We start from the raw sequence: 20457 nt of genomic DNA, 5'->3' as shown, positions 1-20457 counted from the left end.
CTTTTTAATACTTGGTTGCAAATCCTTTGCAGTCGATTACAGCCTGAAGTCTGGAACGCATAGACATCACCAAACACTGGGTTTCATCCCTGGTGATGCTCTGCCAGGCCTCTACTGCAACTGTCAAACGATCGTATTTTATGCCAGAAATAGGGTCCAGGTTGTAAAAAACGGTAGTTCCCCTTTAACAGTAGGTGGCAGTAGGTGGCTGGTGACACCCGCCATTTCGCACCATAGAAGAAGATCTGCAAAGTTTATGTACATATGCTAATTTAGCATGGCGAAACGCAGGTACGACGCAGATTATATGAGATATGGATTTTCTTAAAATGAGGACAAAGGTGGACAAAACCTCAGCATGAAGCCGTCAAAACTGAAGCAGCATATGGAAACAAAACACCATTCTCTCAAAGATAAACCTGTTGATTACTTCAGAAGACGACTACTGTTACTGTTACTGTTACTTGAACCTTGAATAAGTGACTGAATAGTTTTAATAGGACCTTGTTATATATTCAATGAGTGGGTACTCAGCTAGAGCTACACTGTTGAGTCTGTTGAAAAAGGCTGAAAAAGTTACTGAAGTGAAGAGCTTTGGTTTTAATTAAAATGCAACTAATTGAGAGTAAAAGGGAATAGTTCCCTCTCTGGCATCGCCGCTTGCTGGTCGTTTTGGTTTATCAATACATTTGTTTTTTTTGTGTTTTCATGCTGTGATGTTCTACTATCTCAGGTTCAAACTGCACAATAGTTTCATTCGATAAATTTGAGAAGTTCAAAAATTTCTTTGATTTGGGTCGCGGCTTGTCATTAAGGGGTGATGGTGTGTCCTGAAGCCAGACCAGTTGTGAACTACTGCTCTGGCCTATTTTGTTGGTTAGAATTCTGAAAAAACAACTTTGAGACACACAAACTAGCCTGAATAAGACGCACCTAAAAAAAAGTGACATCTTTTTGATGCCACTAGAATCTGTTTTCTTGACTTTTTAAAAAGATGCCTGTGTCAAGTTGAAAGTGTCTAACTCTTTGTCTCCGCCTCTGCTCATATCTGTGATGTGATAGTTCGGCGTTGCCTGGTAGGTGCTGTCACAACAGCCTGATGAGTGACAGTGAAGTAGTCGGATGAGGAACCCAGATAACCCTGTCAACACTATCTCCTCTCTCTGAAACGGCTTACAGCCTCGGGCTGTATATACAACACCGGGGAGATTGACATTTGCTAAAATTCTTTAAACTGAAGGGTTCTGAGCTGCATACTGAGCTAGTCCAACGCTCCAAAGCATTTAGAAGGGATATGGCTTGAAAAGTACTGGAAACCAATTAGCGATCACAAGAGTAAGGTGAGAGTTTAACCCTTTATAGGGTATTTCATGTTGAAAATCAAGGTCAGTGAAGTTACCATATATGGTTCTTTGCCCTTAAGTGGTAAACAAATGTGAACATGTATTTTAGACCATGGGCAACACAGTGTCGAGGTGGTTAGCAATGATGCGTCACAGCGAGAAGGTCCCGGGTTCGAATCCATGGGCCGACTGGGCCTTTCTGTGTGGAGTTTGCATGTTCTCCCTGTGTCTGCGTGGGTTCTCTCCGGGTACTCCGGCTTCCTCCCACCATCCAAAGACATGCTCATTAGGTTAATTGGTGAGTCTAAATTGGCCGTAGGTGTGAGTGTGAGTGGTTGTCTGTCTCTCTGTGTTAGCCCTGCGATAGACTGGCGACCTGTCCAGGGTGTACCCCGCCTCTCGCCCGATGACGGCTGGGATAGGCTCCAGCAGACCCTGCTACCCTTAACAGAAATAAGCTGTTACAGAAGATGAATGAATTAATGAATTTTAGACCATTGGAGCATAAGTGCTGGTTCAGACACATACAACATTAGGCCACTTCTTCATGATACCTAATAAAGCAGTTATGCTCAGTGATCATGCACCTCGTAGACAACATTTGACCTGAGAACGTTGACTTGATCTTCGCTGATAGGTTGGGTGAAAACCACATGCTTCTCGACCTCACAGAGTGCGGAAGTTACCAAACACGATTCCTCGCCCCGTAAAGGGTTAAGGAATTTTGAAACCAAAAAACTGAAAGTCAATTAAATAATGTGTTGGCATTAACCTGCGCATACGTTAAGATTTTTTCTTATTTCCCTTCAAGTGTAACGATTGAAATAAAAAATGGCTGCGGCTGACCCGTGACCGTGGCGTGGTGAGGACGGGAGGTGGAAGCTTATTTTAAGGTTATTCTGTGATTTGGCATTTATAAGGAGCAGGCTTCAGTTCACAGACGGCAGGAAATGACATTTACAGCCAAACCTCCGCGGTCACGTGGGTATCGATGCGCGTTCTTCTCTGCAGCCTGTGCGCACGCACACATACAACAGTCCATGCCGTGCTTTCTCTTTCTCATTCCCCCCTTTTTTCCTCTTCCTCTCTTTCATCTACCTCTTTTGTTTTGATGCTTCTTACACCCTAATACGCTCCCTTTGGAGACTTAACAAAGACCCTCCAAATACCAATCGTAGTTGGAAGGAGAGAGTTAACTGTGCCTTTCTTTGCAACGATGAGGGGAACCTAGTAGAGAATGACCAGTTATTTTACTATGGGATTTCTCAGTATCTATAATTGAATCACTTAAGCACTACTGGCTATTAGCTTGCGAGTAGACTCAACCGAGGGGACAGTCTAGTGCTTTTTTACCCATGACATCATAGGAATACTGATTTAGCGCCCGCTCAGCGCTCTCTCTGTCTCATAATATGTGTTCACTTACATGTGACTATCTGTAGGTTCCCGCGCGCACACGTGTCCCCGATTGTGCTCGAGTGTGGGTGTCAATCCTGTTGCTAATCACTCTGTTCTCAAGGTAATTGCTTGAAACACTGTAGCATTTGAATTAGAATGAAGCTGTTTGCCAGCAAGCTGCAATGACTTCTCAGTCCTCCTTTCTTCCCCCAGGCCTTCACTCCGCCATCTGTTTCTGAGAGTGATGGGAGCCTGCAGAGACACAAATCTACGTCCGAGTGTGTGTGTGTGTGTGTGTGTGTGTGTGTGTGTGCGTGTGTGTGTGTGTGTGTGTGTGTGTGTGTGTGTGTATAGTGGCCAATGTTTAATCAGAACGTCTTTCGGGTGTTGATGCACTTCTCTCGAGCTGTGAAAAACTTCGGTGGCGGACATCTGATTGGCAGTAATGCATGAGCGCGACCGAGCCGGAACACAGGGACGGTTCCGGCCAAACGTGATTAGAGACAGTAATGATGATGGAGAGTCAGGTTAGTCCAAGGAAACGCGGCAGCTGGGAGACGGATACGTAAGCCGTTTGGAGTGGATGTATCGGAATGCGACGAGAAGGGATTAGCAGGGAGGAACACATGCAGCCACGTAATGAACACATTAATATGCACATGTGTTCGCACGCACACGCGTACACACTCGAGCGGGGCGGATTTATTTGACACTTTTCTTGTTTTCTCAGAGGCTCGAGGATTAAAAGGCCAAAACCAACTGCACTGTAGGGTGTCTGCTCGATCCAGAATGCTTACCGGATGGCTGAGCTGTGGGAGCTCCCGTCCAGCATTCACTTTTGGAAACTTACAGTCTGACATTTATAACTGCTTTACAATTGGCCAGGTGTGTGTAGGTGAGACAGATAACCGGGCCTTCTCCCACTCTCTTTTTAGGGATGTGAAGCTAAGTGCAGCACTGCAAAAGCCTCTATGAAAGCCTTCGTGGATTATGCACACAGATGCACCACTCACAGTGCATGTCAGCATCTGGCGTACATTAAACTTTGAACGAACAGTCGGTTGGACTTGGGCGGTATAGACGTGCGTAAAGACCTGAGCGACTTTAACAAGAGAACCAAACTGTTGCGGTCAGATGAGTGAAGCAGAACATTTCTTAAACTGCAAGGTTTGTTGCGTGATCAGCCCCTGTGATTTTATTTAATCAGCTGGGCACTGTGTTGTTCGGCAAACACTAACCACATAGGCATACACCGATCAGGCATACACCGATCAGGCAGAACATTATGACAGGAGAAGTGAAGAACATTGACCATCTTGTGACGATTCAATGTGCTGCTGGGAAACTTTTGGACCTGGCATTTATATGGATGTTACTTGGACATGTACCATCCACCTAGAACAGACCAGGCACCCCCACCCCATAGCAATGACACTCCTTGATGGCAGCAGCCATCCCCAGCAGGATGCAGCCTGACACACGCACACACAAAAAAACGGTTTAACTAAAAAAAAAATGAAAAACAGCAAAAGGTGTTGACCTGGCCTCCGTATCTGTGGGATGCACTGGAACAAGCCTGGTCCACAGAGGCCCCCCTCCTCAACCCATAGGACCCAAAGGCCCCCACTAACAACACTGTGTTGCCAAACACCACAGGACACCCCCAGAAGGCCCATGTTCATTCTCTGATGAGTCACAACTGCTTTGGAGGCACGAGGGAGAGTAAAGCTTGTTGATGCACTACTTTATTAAGGCTGTTTCTGTGTTTTTCAGTCTTTTTAAGGCCAATTATGGTGGTGTTTCTTGGTAGGAATTTGCAGGCAGTATCAAAAAAAACAAACTACAAAATACCCAGCTGGCTCATCGTCGCTTCTTTTCCTCTAATCATACGTATAATCATATACCCCATCGCACTGAGAGGAATCTTCTGTAGCTTCTACATGTTGTGTTGTTTGACCTTGGTGTAATGCAATATTTGTAGTTGCACTTGCGCTGTGATCAAAAGCCCATATGCTTCTCTGCGTAGCACAAACAAACGCACCCCGAGGGAGTACGGCATTGTGAGAAACTGCACTGTTCTACACATGTTCATGCATCCAGGCAAACAAAAGAAGAGAATGAGTGTTAATACAAAGTCAAAGTGGAAAAAAAAAAAAAACAGTGTGAAGTGGAGGAATGGAGAAAAATAAGCTCTGGAAACAGTGATGCTATAACACTGCAGATAATTACATATGGGGGGATTGGAAAGGATAGATAGGGAAAGAAGAGACTGTGAGAAGAGCCGGAAATTAGTGCCGGACACAATAGCGGAGACGAGGGGGAGAGAGAGACGGGGGAGCGAGTTGGGGGATAAGGCGGGGAGCAGAGGGACGCGGCGAAGGGAGGGGATGGGAGAAAGAGGATTTATTGAGGCTGCAGGGAAGAGCGGAATGATAGCTCTCTGATGGTTTAGGGGGAATGCGTGAGAAATGGAGTGAAGAGGGGTGAGCGCGCAAACCGGGGAGAGAAGTGAAGTTTGTGGGCCTCCTTGGGGCAGCTCTAAACACTGGTATCATTAATGTAGTTGAGAGAAGTGTACTCGCAGAGAACGGTCTTTTATTTAAAGGCCACCTGTGGGTATAAGGGAGGGAGAAATCGGGCGAGGCGGCGAGAGAGAGAGAGAGAGATGAGGGCAGCGTGGCAGTCAGATTTAGCATTAATGAGAAACTGAGTTGGAAAAAGAGAGGAGATACTGGGAAGAAGTAGAATCAGGGAATTGCTGTAGCCAGTGGGCAGATAGGAGAGAGTGCCACGATAGGAGAGAGGAGAGAAAGGGGGACTGGGATTTACTGAGAGCTGAAACTATACCGTCTGTATTTCCTTTCAGCTCTGCTCACTGCAAACCAGGTTAGAAACACTGAGGGTGTCACTTCGCCTGTCAGGCAGGCAGGCAGTATTTCCGCCTTTATTTCTTTGGGAAAGGAGTTTGTCTCTATACGTTTCATGCCACATAAATGTTTCATACTTGGCAGACTTCAGGCAACGGGGATATTGTCTGAATATTGTTCCAGCCGCAACAGTCCCCTCCTATGTTATCCAGCCCAGTCGAGTTCCTTTGTCTGTCTCCATCCATTCAGCTCAATGAAGGGAAACTGGAAACAAAGGCTCCAATTAGTCAGGCAATTAGACTCTTGTTTTGTGTCCTCTGCTCATCCTTTGAGTCCCACACTAATAGCTATTCTTCCCTCTTCCATCTCTCATTTGCCCTTCACTTGCTCTTTCATTTATTTTTTTCCTCCTCCCTCCTCTTCTGGCATAACGTTCCGTGTGAAGTCGCATCTCGCCGAGATATTCGCTGTAATGCATTTCTTCCTTCAAGACACCATTTATAATTCCCTTTCTGTTTCTGCAGTTCATTTGCTATTTATCGCTCCCCCTTCATCTTCTCTTTTGTCTGTCTCTCCATCTCTTTATCACTTTCAACCGAGGCCTGCCTCATCATCCATCAAGTTTGTGTGTGACCAGTCCGCGCACGCAAACCGACTCGTGCTTTGTGCTCTTTTTTTCTGGCGTCTTTCTCTCTACTTCTCCATCTTTTCTTTCATTTTAATAGAACACTTTTAGAGGGTTTTGTCAAACTCATTTTTGAGAAATTCCTAGATTGCTTTCAGATCTGCCTTTCCGCCTTTTATTTCCCCTTCTTCACGCCCGATTGAAAAACTAAAACCAGACATGAACGCGAAAGGGACTCATGCAAAGTTTGAAATGAGGAAATAACCACCAGGCAGAAAACTGCAGACTCCAAACAGCGAACCCCGCAGAGCAAAAACAAATGTCTCAACAGTGGAACCGAAATGTAAAATTGCTACTGAATTGGCGCACGAAGCAAATTCAAGTCACCAAGAGAAAGTGTAACGACAGAGGGAAAATAAAGAGTATGTGACTAGCACTTGATGTTCTGCTCTCTCTTCAATTGTTTATCCATCTGCTTCTCTGTGTGATGTGTTCCTCCCTTGTTTATCTTACTCTGTCACAGTTGATATTTCTACAAGTGCCCGCGCGTTTGTGTCGCCGTGCTCGGGCTTTCCTTGCCACTCACGACACGCAGGTTTGCGCTGGCCGAGCTGCCAATTGGTCACTCCCGAGGCTCAGGCTCTTTTTGCGCGTTGGACATGTTTTGGCGTTTATGAGAGCAGCGAAGTGGCGAAAATGGAAAGTGATCCACAAATGTTGCTCCCTGAGATGCGTTTTGGAGTTGGACTCACTCTTAGATAGACTTTATTGATCCACGAGGGAAGTTGCTTGGTCACAGAAGCTCAGTTGCACTGAAAACCGCTAGCAAAAAGAAAAATAAAGACAATTAAAAAAATAAAATAAAATATTATTAAATAATGTTTAAATAAAATAAAATAATAAAATAAAATAATATTAAATAATGTTTAAATAAAATAAAATAATAAAATAAATAAATGATATAATGAAATAAATCAAATGCAAATAAATATATCTATATATATAGATATATATATAATAAAGTGAGCAGCAGATAAGAAATAATATAAAAATAATAAAAAGAAAAATATAAAAATATATGTTTTGCATGTGTACAAATATACAAGAAATAAGAAGTAAATAACACTATATACATAGGAAGGATTTTGAGAATTTTGTGCGTGTACTGTATCTGTATCAGTTTTTATTTTCCGTCTATAGTCCTCCATGCCTGTGGTCAGCCTGACTCAGAAACACTGGTCACAGTCTGCATCGTCTCTGACATTAGATTTAACCCAAAGATCGAGTCGCATTACAGGCTGAAATACGCAGCTTAATGACGGGTCAGGAAATGTACTGCTATTCCCTATAACCATCCACAAACTGATTTTGTGTTCGGCCTTTTCTGGCTGCTTGTGTCGGTTGTTTAGGTTTGCACTGGCCAAGTGAGTCACTTCCAAAGTTCAGGCACTTTGACTATGTTGGAAAGTGGCAAAAGAGAAAGCAATTCAATAACGTTACATCTTGCGGATGCATCTCGAGGATTTTGTGCGTGCGTCTGTTCGGTATTTATGACCCGTCTGAAGTCGTCCATGTCTGCGGTCAGCCTGATTTAGTAACACTGTGGCAGCATGGCGACAGTCTGCAGCGTCTCAGCTCGGACATTAGATTATCCCGCAGATCGAGTCACATTACGGCCTGAAATACACAGATTAATGAAGGGTCAGGAAATGTACTGCTATTCCTTATAACCATCTAGAGTTGGCAGAAAGAAAAAAAAAACTGCTTCTGTTCAGGATGGTCAGAAAGACAGATATGACATCTTAACCTGATTTGCTAGAATTGGGGCCGTGAGATTCAATTCTCTAATAAATGCGTCCGTTTAAAAACCGGTCGTGTTTTGTCAGACAGTAATGTTTTCATGAAATCCATATCCATCATTAGAGGCAAGACTTTTGCCCTTTGTTCTTCTCTTGAGGTAATTCTGAATACTCAGCCTTCCCACGCATTCATTACATTTCCGAAAACTTTGTTTGAACTAATTTAATTTTAGTTTTGTCTGAGCCGAATGCAAAATGAGGTGTTATTTTCTTTGTTTCTTTAAATGCGCAAAGTCTGGGCTTAGGGATGGCGTAATGTTTGAATCATTTGGAAAAGGGCAAGTGGTGTGCCAGGAGCTGAAAGTGCCACTTAAGTTTACTGAGTGCCATTTCAGCAGCTGCAGAGGGAGATATTCCCTATTCATGAGAGAGTGACCTTAGCACACTGTCACTGCTCTCCCGCACCTGCAATGATTTATTGGTTACAGAACGCTGGGCAGTCGGATCATGCAGCGGCATTTATGCACGGGACGACACGTGACGTATCCACCCCCCCACCTTCAGCCTTTGTCCTTACCTTTCAACTCTCGGTCAACACATCAGGAAAGAAAACTCACACGTACACAGAAAAATACGTTGTCGGTCTCATTGTAAAGTGGTTATTGTTACCGTGAAAGACATGACAGTTGTATGCATTGATCTTATGCTTACCTGGTGCTGTTTGAGGTACACGGAGATGTGTGAGTGTTTTCTATAAAAAGAATAGGATGCAAGTTTTTCTATTTCCATGCTTGCTTTTTTTTCGTACACTTTTTTTTTACTGGACTATTTTAAATTCAAAACATAGGGTTCATCAAAGAAGATGCGTTTGTTTTTGCTCCAGGAAATAAATAGGAGACATGGGGAGAAAGAAAGAAAGAACATCAGAGGAAAAGAGGAGAGAGTGAAAAAGACGTCATTGCATGATCTTATTTACAGGAATTGTATAATAAATAGCGTATAAATTCTTCTCCCAGTTACAGTTACATCGGATGTAGATGGATGCTTATTGTAGATGCATACACGGATCAGCCACGACATTAAAACCACTGACAGAAGAAGTAAATAACATTGACCATCTCGTGACAATTCAATGTTCTGCTGGGAAACTTTTGGACCTGGCATACGTGTGGATGTTTCTTACATATGTAGCACCCACCTAGACCAGACCAGGCACCTCCACCCCATAGCAATGTCACTCTTTGATGGCAGCAGCCATCCCCAGCAGGATGCAGCCTGACGCAGGCACACACACAAAAGCGGTTTAAGAACAACTATTACCCCATTAACAACATTCTTGCTAGACACCACAGGACATCCTCAGAAGGCCCATGTCCATTCTCTGATGGGTCAGAACTGTTTTGGAGGCACAAGGGAGACCTACACAATATCAGGAAAGTGGTCATAATGTTATGCCTGATCGGTGTAACTAATTTTGTGTGTATGTGTGTGTGTTCTGAGAGTTAATGGCGTGTGAAGCAGTGCTCGAGTGGCTGTCATTGTGTGGCAGACATTATTCAAGATGTGTTATTAGAAGGATGACACTTTGTGTCAGTTTAACTGAGAGAGTAACTTACACTTAAAACTTTAAATCAGCACTTTACTCAGTCTAACCAGGAATAAAAAAATATATATATATATACAGGGGCCTGCATAAGTGTAAAATGTTGATTTATGGGAGCATTGATTTTCTTCCTCGCAGTCTCTTACGGAGTGCTTTATTCAGGACCTGAGGCTCATCAAATCTTGGCTCAATCCTGCCTCTTTTGCCACCGTGCCTAAAGCACAGTTAAATATTCTAGACTGATTAACCTGCTTTTGTCACGGCCCGTGTGTTGTTATGACTACTTTGTGCTTTTAAATTACAACTAGTATTTGCCCTACTCCTCCACAGTACCGTTAAACTCCACACTAGCTCTGGTAGGTCTCCACACAATAACTATGATTACATTTTCTTAAGTGAGTAGAAGGAGCGCTGCGGAAGGTCTTACTTCATACAGGAGCAGTATTCACTTAATTGTAATTGCTTTTTTCTCCCCATCCGCATCTAATATCTAACACTTGCTCTCTCTTTGTTTCCCCTTTAGTCTGATCTCATCCAGACGATACTACTTTGAGATCCTTCACAAGCAGGATGACAAGGGGTCAGATCACGTGGAGGTTGGGGTAAGTGTATTTGCCCAAAGAAGGGAGCTCACTTCCACTAGTTGGTCTAGACTAGAGCATAGACTGTATGTAAATATGGACGATGCTTCCCCACTTCCTTGTATTAGCCAAACTGACGTCACATCCTGTTTCTATAGCATCAAACAAACTTGAATTGACACTTGAATATGCATCAGTATTATATTAACTACCTAAAATGACTGAAACCATCCCTATAAAAAAAATTAATTGACGTTTACTTTCATGTTTTAATTTGGTCCCATCCGCTAACATGGAAGGGGCGGAGCTTATGACCTATACTGCAGCCAGTCACCAGGGGGAGCTCTTCTTGCTTTAGCTTCACTTTTGAGGAGCTGTTCCGCCGTCCATCTTTATGCAGTCTATGGTCTGGAAGTCTACATCTTGTTTCACTCACAGTTATGTTGTTAAACTTTCTGACTCTGTGGAGAAAGTTTCCCCCTTTGGCAGAAATATTTCCCTTTAGTTTGTGTTTACCAGTGTCAGAGTGGGGACTGAAGGGTTTAAGTGGAAAGCTCTCCTTTCCCTCCTGAATTTTATTTCATTTTCATCCTCTTTCATTTGACTCATCTGGTCACAATTGTACTGTATGCAGTGCATGCCCCGCTTCCTGTCATCCTGGGTTTTTCCTACCAAAGGCTGTAGAGCGTAGACTCGTTTAAAATCGCTCCAACTGTCCTCTTTCCATTGCTTCATCTGTCGTCACCCTCTTGCCATACCCTAATCTCACACAGCACCTCTCATCAGTTTGTTCTTTCTGTGTATCTTTGTTCTGTACTTCTTCTTTCTGTTCTCTCTCCCAACTCTCCTCTGTGCCGTATCTCTCTCACTGGTGGTGTTCGGCACCTCAGGCAAAGCTCAGAGATGAGTGGGGCTTAATTTCGAGATGAAGTTTCAAACGAGAGCCCACACGGCCGGTGCGAGGCTGTACTTTGAGTGGGAGGGCAGATGATAAAAAGAGATCACTGGCGTGTATATGGAATAAATTTCTTAACAAGCCTCAGGTTATCGCCATCGCGGTGACCATCATCATCATCTGCAGAGCTGCTGGAGTTGCACTCTTCTTACTTTAGAGAACTACAGCGTAATTTTCTCTGTGTTTCTTGTTCTTTCTTTATCTCCTCTGTCGGAGTGCCTCTGGCTGCATTTCTCTGCTCATATTTCTGTTTTCCTATTATCTCATTTTATTTTCTTCCTAGGCTTTTATATAGTTAAATGTCTTTTCAGTTTTTACAAAACATTCATCACATAATGACTCATAATGACCAGCACAATTTCCGGCCCTGCTGTGTTCAGTTCTCGATAGTGTAACACAGTTTGTAGAGTATTGTAGAGCTCTGTGGATCATACGTGAAAGCAATGAGACATATGTAGAAGACTATGTATGTATGAGGAAGAAAGGCAAGCAACTATACTACCAACACGCATGAGCCTCTAGACTAATTTAATGTTCAAAAATTGGATTAATCATCTGGCAACTGTTACAATATCTTTTCTGAGGCTCACTAAGCCGCTACGACATGTTAGCTATTAATGGCAGGTCTCACGAGTATCATACTACACAGTTGCTTCGGGATGATGATGTGGGTCATTAATGTGGGTGTGTTATGAATATGCTGTTAATGATGTTCAAATCTAACTAATAATTTACAGCCCATGGCAGGCCTCATCCCAGTGGCGGTACCTTCGTCTTTATTTGGAGAGCCTCTGGACAGGACAATCCGACTATCAGTTGTTGAGATATATAATGCAATAAAGCCTGCAAGGATACACGGTTGTCCTTGTTGCTGGACTAGTGACTCCAACTCATTGGTTGATGAGCTGTGTTTCATTGCAAAGGGACGAGGGGGGAAAGGTAGGGTTTGCTCCAGTGCAATGTAAGCTATTGTAGATTAGATTTTAGAACGGTGTATTTTAACCATATATCTCTTGTTGCAAAGATGCAAGGCAACACCAGATGTGTTATGCTATATCTGGTGATATATCACAGGTATCCACACAAGGTCAACATACACCTCAGTATATCAGCAAAGTCATATGGATATTTGATAAGGGAGGCTAAGATAGCAATCTTCTGCAGAATCGTCTTCATACTAGATTTAAACCCCAGTAAACACTGGTGGTCATCTTGAATTTGTTAGCTACACCTTAATATGCTTTTTAAATCCATCCTTCTTGACTGCCAGGCGTGGTATTTAATACCAAGATGACTCACACCAACAAGGTCCCAAAGAATCTTGACTCTCTTCAGTTGCAGATCGAAAGGAGCTGACAAACCACATAAATAAGGGCAGCCACGTTAAGCCCAAAAAAATGAAGTGCAGGTGTCACTCACCGGAACATCTTTCAAATCAACTGTTAGCGTGTAATATGGTATCACAAACCCAAGTTTCTGCTTGGACAAGCCACAGCTTTTCCTGTGGCCTCTATAACGAACTAACCGCACATCAGACTTGGAAGCGAGCTATATGTTGTCTCAGAGCTTGGGCAGGAAACAGTGGGCTGACATTGCAGTTCCTCCAAGATGGGTTGTAGGGAAACTGCCAAATTGATGTGCTGGCTGACTGAGCTGATAGACAAGGTGTGAAGTTTGTAGAGGAAACTTGCTCTGGCAAGCTCTCTGGTCATGAAGGCAAACACTTGTGAAGCGTCACTCAGGCTTTGGTTCGAGTATGGAGTCTGCAGCAGTGGAAATTATGAAGAGAGTCAGCAGTATACCCTGCTCAAGCTGCTGTATTATAGCACTTAGTAAGGATTTCATAAATAACTATACACTGTGGGCAAAACAAATTCCTGTGAGCAGTGGAGGCATTGTTGGCAGTCATTTGGCTTACGCCGTTTTGGGCAGCAGCCAAAGCCCTATACAGTCACTCTATAGATGCATGAAGGTTCTAGGCTTTCACCCACACCTCTGAAGTTCTTCAAAGACACTTTGTTAGTATTATGGCTCAACCTCCTGTGCATGCGCATGAGTCATATCCAGGCATGCTACACACTTTCTGAGGCTGAATTAGTATGTGCTGTTTTGAAAAACTTGTGAGACATGCCTTTCATATAGTATTATAAGCCACTGTGTTATTGTGTTTTGGCCACTGGTTGAGCCTTAAACCTGCCTCAGTGGATTCTTTGGGGGCTTGACGACAACCGTTAAACACAATCTTGTGAAGTTGATGTTGTGAATGTGTTGATAAATACATGCACTCACTGCAGATGGTGAGCAATATTAGTATTGCCCAATATTCACTCCACTTTTGACTCTGTTTTGGTCTCACAGCTAAGGAAAGTACCACTATATTATCATATACTGCCTTTAGTTCACAGCCGAGTCATTTTGACTGTGCCTGCCTGCAGCTGCCTGCTGATCCAAAACAGCAAAGACTGAGCCTTAAAACCAGAACAGTGAGCCACAAAATGATAAAGTACTCCATATATCTAAGGGAATTGTAGAACTGGCAAAAAATTGTTGGTTTGTCACTGTGACTCTCCTACCTCATTACCAATTCATATTTAACATTGTTAATTGTTGACTAGGACAGCTTTTAAATACTTTTATTATGTAAACCCGACTCCTGACTCTCTCAGCTTTATGTGTTTTACAAGAAAACTGTTTTTTTTTTTGTTTTGTTTTTTTTTTTTAAAAATGCATTGGTTTTTCTCTTTTGACGCCATGTATTAAAGGAGACATCAGGGTTTCCCATACAACGTTAATAGTATGTCAGCCCACCAGAGTCTAATTTACTCATATCGAATTGGAAGTGTTCGTTTCCAACTACGTTGTGCTTGCGTTGTTTTTCCTATATCTCCCAAAAGCATCTCTCCCTCTCTTCCCCCAGACCCTCCCCACACACCGGTCACTCACCTGCTCTGTACTGCGTTTAACCCGACAGAGAAAATGGCACGGACACCTCACGTAGCATGTGAAGCTATTTGCGTTGTTCGCTGTTACCGCCACGTTTTAAAACCCGATGTTTGTGCTCTTGATTTAAATTTTTTTTTTTTAGACCATGGAGATTGACAGTTATTTAAAGAAAGTAGGTCAAACTTGGAGGAAACGACTCCAGCCATAACGTGAACTAGCTTAACTTCTCTAGCTAGATAGCAAACTTAGATTGGAAGTCAGCTGTTTGCTATAAATTTGATTGATTTAATCTTACATACATTTGTCCATAGAAAGCCACGTCTCAACAGCTTATGTTTAGTATTTCTGCACATGAACTGGACAGCAGCTATTGGTCGCTAAATCCAATATCTGCGTTATTACGGTAATTAAAAGACAGACTCATACAAAACGCATGCTCGTTATTTGATGTGCAGACATTTCATATACTGTATAAATTGTTGTACAAATAGTTGGGATGGCATCGTAATAATAAGAAAAAATAAATTAATACTATAGTTGACTATGACCTCCAGTCTACCTCCAGGTGGACAGTAGAATATAGCATTGACCGTCATCGCTGCTCATTCCACAATAGCAAAGGTGCAATTCTGTAAAAGAAATGCACGTAGTAAACTTCCAACCAAATCGGTTGCACTGGCCTTACAGGTATGTGACCTTCAAACTAAAGGTATTTGTCTCTTAATGAGGTCTCACTGGCTTTATCTAAGGACAAAGAGTGAATGGAGCCAAAATTAAAGAGAGGACGAGGAAAGAAATGTGTCATGAGAACGAGGAAGAAGGTAGATATATATACGGTGTATTCTGGAGGCTTTTATCTGAAGTATTTCTCTGCCTTCTGGCATTTGTCATTCAAATCTCTCTAGCAGACATTGCCAGTCATCCTGACAACTGTTTATGTGATTGTGTCTACTAGCAAATCAAGGTCATGCGCAAATCCATCACCCTTCCGGCTTCCCAGTCTTTTTCGCTCTTCCCCTCAGCCAACTACCCGTGAGGCCATCAAAGTCAGTTTGTACTAGTAGAAACAATTTAATGAAGCATATAAAAGTCATGCAGCAAATCAAGATGGTGCACGGATGTGTGTGTGTGCGCGCGGTGTGCTGTCTTAGCAAGGCCCCAGTGTGTGATTTAACAGCGGAATACATTTCACACCTTGACGAAAATAGCAGATTTACCGTGACCGGCCCACAACAGCATAAGCCCAGGGCTCACATAAATCCACAGAAAGCCAGGCACTCATTTGTTAAAGAGCAGATAGTGTGGATTCACAGCTCTTTCTTCTATGTCCCGTGTGAAGCTGTGATCGTATGGGCAGAGGTGGGCTTTTCTTCTGGGAAAGTGTTTGTTTTATAGTCCTTCCTATGAAGAGACAAGAAGGAGTAAATATCAAATAGTACACAAGCTCAGTATGAAAGTTACCTTTTGGGCGTGAACATGAGAAAGAGAATCCGTGTTCTTGCGCTGTGTCGGCTTGTTTCTCTTTCATTGTGGGTGCGAATTAGGGAGGAGGGCTGCAGGAAAGTGGAACATAAACAACAGGAAGAGACGGGTTTGGAATACGCCACGCTTTCCCCAAGGGGATGGAAACAACTGTTCTTGTATTTAGGAACAGCAAGCCCGTGAATGAGGAGTTTGTTGTGTTGCTGAATAGGCGAATTACGAAACCTGCACTCTGACTGAACCTTTTCCTCCGCGCTCGCCACATACCTGCTTCAGTGATTTCCCTCAATTACCCTCAAATAAACTCTTTCCAGAATTATGACTGTTTATTTAAATGGTCTGCGTGACACGATGGATGATTTAGTGAGCAGTAGTTTCATTAACTTTCTTAATTGCCGTTAGTCAGTGAAACGGAGGACTTTTCCCCCAGCCTAATGGAAAACATCCATTGCTAGCCATGTGACGGGATGAAGGAACGCGCTGGCCGTTAAATGGCGTGATTGAGAGGAAGAGGGAGTGAGAGAAAGAAGAGAAGAGAGTCGCACCTTAATTAGCGGTGGCAAGTTTATGGACAGGCAGGAGTGTGGGATTTAAATGCACAATTTTAACAGCTCTGTTTTAGCACTCCTGCCAGGCCAAGCCCCCCGACGATTAATATGCGCACCCATGTCGGCCATATATCCGACCTCCACACTCTCGCCGGTGTGTTCACAGCTGCACACACGCCGGCCTCTCAACATGTGCCTCACACCTTCCCCTCTCAATATAAATCAGCTGTGGAGCAAGTGACCTGTGAAGCTACGATATGCGTCTTTTCAAAAGTTATTCTTTTTAGCCTAGATCAGCAGTTCTCTCAGGCTTATGGAGTTTTTATTCACTGTATTATCCTTTACACTTTCAAATGCGCTTTCCAAAGTTTGATCCAGTTTATGTCAATTTTTATGATACGCACCTTTTTACATTTCTCATCACATTTCATTTTGAAATGCATTTCAAATGCATCAAGATGGTTTTGTCCCCATGTTTGTAGCAAAGTTGTTGGTCAGGCTATTATATGGCCACAAGAGGACACTCATTAACCTTTAACTTGCATCAGTCTTAAGGGGGAACTACTGTTTCTTACAACCTGGGCCTTATTTCTGGCATAAAATACGGTCGTTGACCTGTCTAGGGTGTACCCTGCCTCTCCCACGAAACTCCCCAATATTTTGTTATCGTACGCTAGTGCTATTCCCCGTTGAGAAAAGTTACAGAAAAGTTATATGGGTGAGTAAACGACTGTATTTTATGCCAGAAATAAGGTCCAGGTTGAAAAAACAGTAGTTCCCCTTTAAACGGCATGTGATCATTACTCTACCTTGTTCTTTGTCATCCCGTCCTCTAGAGGGCACTATAAATGACTGAAATGATTGCAGGGTGATCTCTATCTCTTCATAAAGATTGGAAAGTGCAAGACTCGGGCATCGACTCTCAGCGGGGGCTGCTTCCTGTAATCAGGGAAATCTAACTGTACGACTAATTATTTTAATTCATGTTATTCTCATTCTCAAACCTCCAGACAGACACTTTCACACTGTCAGCCTACAGGGATTTAAAGCTGCTACCAGAGCTAATTTCGTGTCTTCTCCTTCTGTCTCGTACGCCAGCTTTGCTCCAGCCATCATGCAGATTTGATCAGACACATCCCATAGAGCACCATCCCACACACGACAGAGCATTTCAGCATTAAAAAAAGGAAGCGGCGTAGAGGCTTGTCACCCGTATTCATTGTGCCCTTGTCATGTTAACTTTCGTGTGCTTGCGCTATCTTTATCCTGTCGCTGTGATTTTTATCTTCAGTGAAATATATTTGGAAATTAAGAATTCTTAAGTGTTCAGTTCAATTTGAATAGACTTGAGGACGTATCTTCCCAGTAAGTCCTGTTTCTGATTGGAACTTGTCGTGGTAGCTCTGTTTCCCCCTTTGCCTGGATACTTTTTGTTGCACCCTTTGATTCATTTTTTTCAGTTTTTAATGACCTTGTCTTTTAATGACCTTGTCTTTATTCAAACACATGTTCATCATACTGAATATGCACGACCATTCCATGTTGAAAATCTGCCATTTACTCTGCAAATGTTTTCATTATAGCCGTTTTGTCTTTATTTGTTTCCATGTCAGAAACATTTTTCAGGGGCGACTGCTTTCCCACTGAGCGTTATGTTATCCAATGAACCTATTTGTCATTGTCATAAGTTTGTTTTCATTGACGTAAGCTTTGGTCATGCACAAAGCAACCACATGGCTAGGGCAGTCTCTCGTGCCCGTTTGGCTTGATTTGAATCTACCGGGATTGTTAGCGTAACTAAGTAGTTTCTCCTCATGGCACATCAGGCATCTCTGTAAATGCAGTGACTACAACTTGCCAGCAATCGCTATGGATATTGGATTCATTTGTCTTTCTAAAATGTCTGGTCTCATTCCGCGACTTTAGCTAATGTATAATTCAACATAGAAAATCAAGCACCCCGTCTCTGTATCCACCTCCTCATCTCTCTTTGGATATTGCTACCATCGTCCCCGGGGCGAGACACGATATGACATGAAAAACAGCCACTGTTTTCGTGTCACAGACCGGGAACGGCGAGTGGCATTCATCTTCTGGCATGTAAGTGTTTAGTTATGTTTAACTGGCAGTTGATATGAGAGCATAGTCATTCAGGAGCTTACATCTTTGTTTCCACGCTATAGTTTTTGTTTAGGTGCTTTCTCGGCTTTTCTTACATGTCATTGTCGACTTTCATTGTATACAGATTCTATATTAGTGTCGGCAAAGCGAAGAATTCTGTGCTGTTCTGGGGAGGTTTGTGTTCAGAGGCTGTCAAGAGTCTCACCCTGATGCTGCCAGGGGCCTGTTTGTGGGCAGCACCGTAGCGCCACACTACTCCTGTTGTCTCACTTATCTTCTCGAGAGACAAAACATTATTAAAAATGTAGTCTTAAACACTGACTTGAATGGCTAATTATATCTGGCAAAAGTGTGTCTATTAAAATGTAAATGCTCTTCCACTGTTTGTGAAGGGTGAAAGGTGATACGCCTCAAAGGGGACTGCGCCCTGTTTCTCGGAATACGGTTCAGGCTCGATGTGTGCCAGGGGTATTCCAGGTTTCTCTCAACTAACTCTCTGCAAGAAAGCAAATCGGCATATAACCTAAAATTTGCAACTATACCTTCTATTATTCAGAGTTAAATGTTTGATCCAAATGATCCAAAAGCTCACGCTAGAATAACACGCGGCATATGCCTCTAAGCTAACCAGTGAATCAAAGAGACAAACATTCAAAGGTTGTTAACGTGCAGGCTCTCATTATCTTGTTGGGTGCCACTTTGACTTCTCTGTGCCACGACTGCAGGACATAATTCGTGGCTTGTTAGCAAGATGTCACTCTCGATGAAGTCACCGTTGCTCTGGCCGAACAGTTGTCTGGCAACGGACACACAAAGGCAGGTCAGCGAGAGCACCTGTGCTGTGTTCTGCCTTTCACTCCGACTCATAATGATGACAAAAGGTTCCTGTGGTTTTATAATTGCTCCGCCAATAGCGAGAACCGTCTACAATTCTTTCCCCTCAGTTACAACCGCCCCGAGTTGTTTTGGCACTTAGCGATCATAATGTGACCTTTGTAGATGCGCCTCCACCGAGACCAATCACACCGTGCATCTGAAAAGGATGTGCAGTGTGACAAAACTGCACATGGTGTCAAAGCTGAGCTATATGCCGATCAGCCACAACATTAAAACCACTGACAGGAGAAATAAATCATATTGAACATCTTGTAACAATACAACGTTCTGTTGGAAACTTTTGGACCTGGCATTCATGTGGCTGTTACTTATGCATGTACCACCCACCTATAGGTTTTTACTTTCCATTATTCTCAATTGACCTCATACGTGAAGTGATTTTTAAACCCGGTAAAACAGTCTAATTATATTTTTACCTCTTATTTGTTAACAACAACAAACCAACTTCATATCTGCAGTGCCTCGGGCTGTGATGCAGCCTATTGAGTTGAAGAAAACAATCGCGGCAGCTAGCAGAGGCAATAAACTCCTGATCACTGAGGGATAAAAAAAACCTTGATGACCTCTGAGTGTGTGTGTCTGTGTGTGGGTTGAAATGAAAGAGCAGTGCGTTGCTCCAGCGGCCATCAAACCACACGCTATCAGTAGGAACAATACCCACTTTCGGCCAGCTGATTGAAAACAATATCAAACTTTCATGTGTCAGCAGGAGGTCCCGGCCTGAAGAAACAACACTGCTGGCTGCCCGTTGTCATTTTGGTCTGAAATTGGTACTTTTTATTATTTCCCCTCACATATTGATTTTCTTTCCTCTCTGTTGAATGTGTAGGGCCAATGAGCAGGCCTCTGCTTTTTCATGCTGACTCCTGTCAACACTAGTCGACCCGTACACACACACAGACGCATTCAGCGTACGCTCCCGTATTCACACCCTCACAAACAACACTGCGTGCATGTGCATATATTAGGTGCACACACACAGCCGGCTGGAGGAATTCTTCATAAATGAAATGAGACCAGGCAATCATCATCATCATCATCATGCAGGTGCCCAAGTGTTTATGTGTGTGTGTCTCGTATTCCGAGGCTGATGGGACAGCGACAGCGTTGTGCTCCGCTGGGCCCTGAAAAGGATGAATCCTGTGATAACTTTCTCCCTGCACGTAGCCGAGACTACAAACCACAAGTCAAAGCGTCAACTGTCATAGATTCCTATTTGAAATTTAACAATTGCCTGGAAAACTTGAAACCATTGAATCTTGAATCTTGAATCTTGAATTCAAAGGTGTTCCTTT

General features: G+C 43.1%; 1 protein-coding gene across 1 annotated transcript in view; it reads left to right on the top strand.

Annotated features, from left to right (window-relative positions):
* The window catches only part of b4galnt4a (beta-1,4-N-acetyl-galactosaminyl transferase 4a), a 136881-nt gene that overhangs the window by 104632 nt on the left and 11792 nt on the right, over positions 1-20457 (top strand). Inside the window, exon 8 of the mRNA XM_084554412.1 lies at positions 10159-10237. Coding sequence (XP_084410538.1) covers positions 10159-10237 — 79 coding nt within the window. The remainder of the gene's footprint in view (positions 1-10158; positions 10238-20457) is intronic.

This window comes from Chelon labrosus, assembly GCF_963514085.1.
Source record: "Chelon labrosus genome assembly, chromosome: 11".
Classification (NCBI taxonomy): Eukaryota; Metazoa; Chordata; class Actinopteri; order Mugiliformes; family Mugilidae; genus Chelon; species Chelon labrosus.
This window is presented reverse-complemented; position numbering and strand designations above follow the sequence as displayed.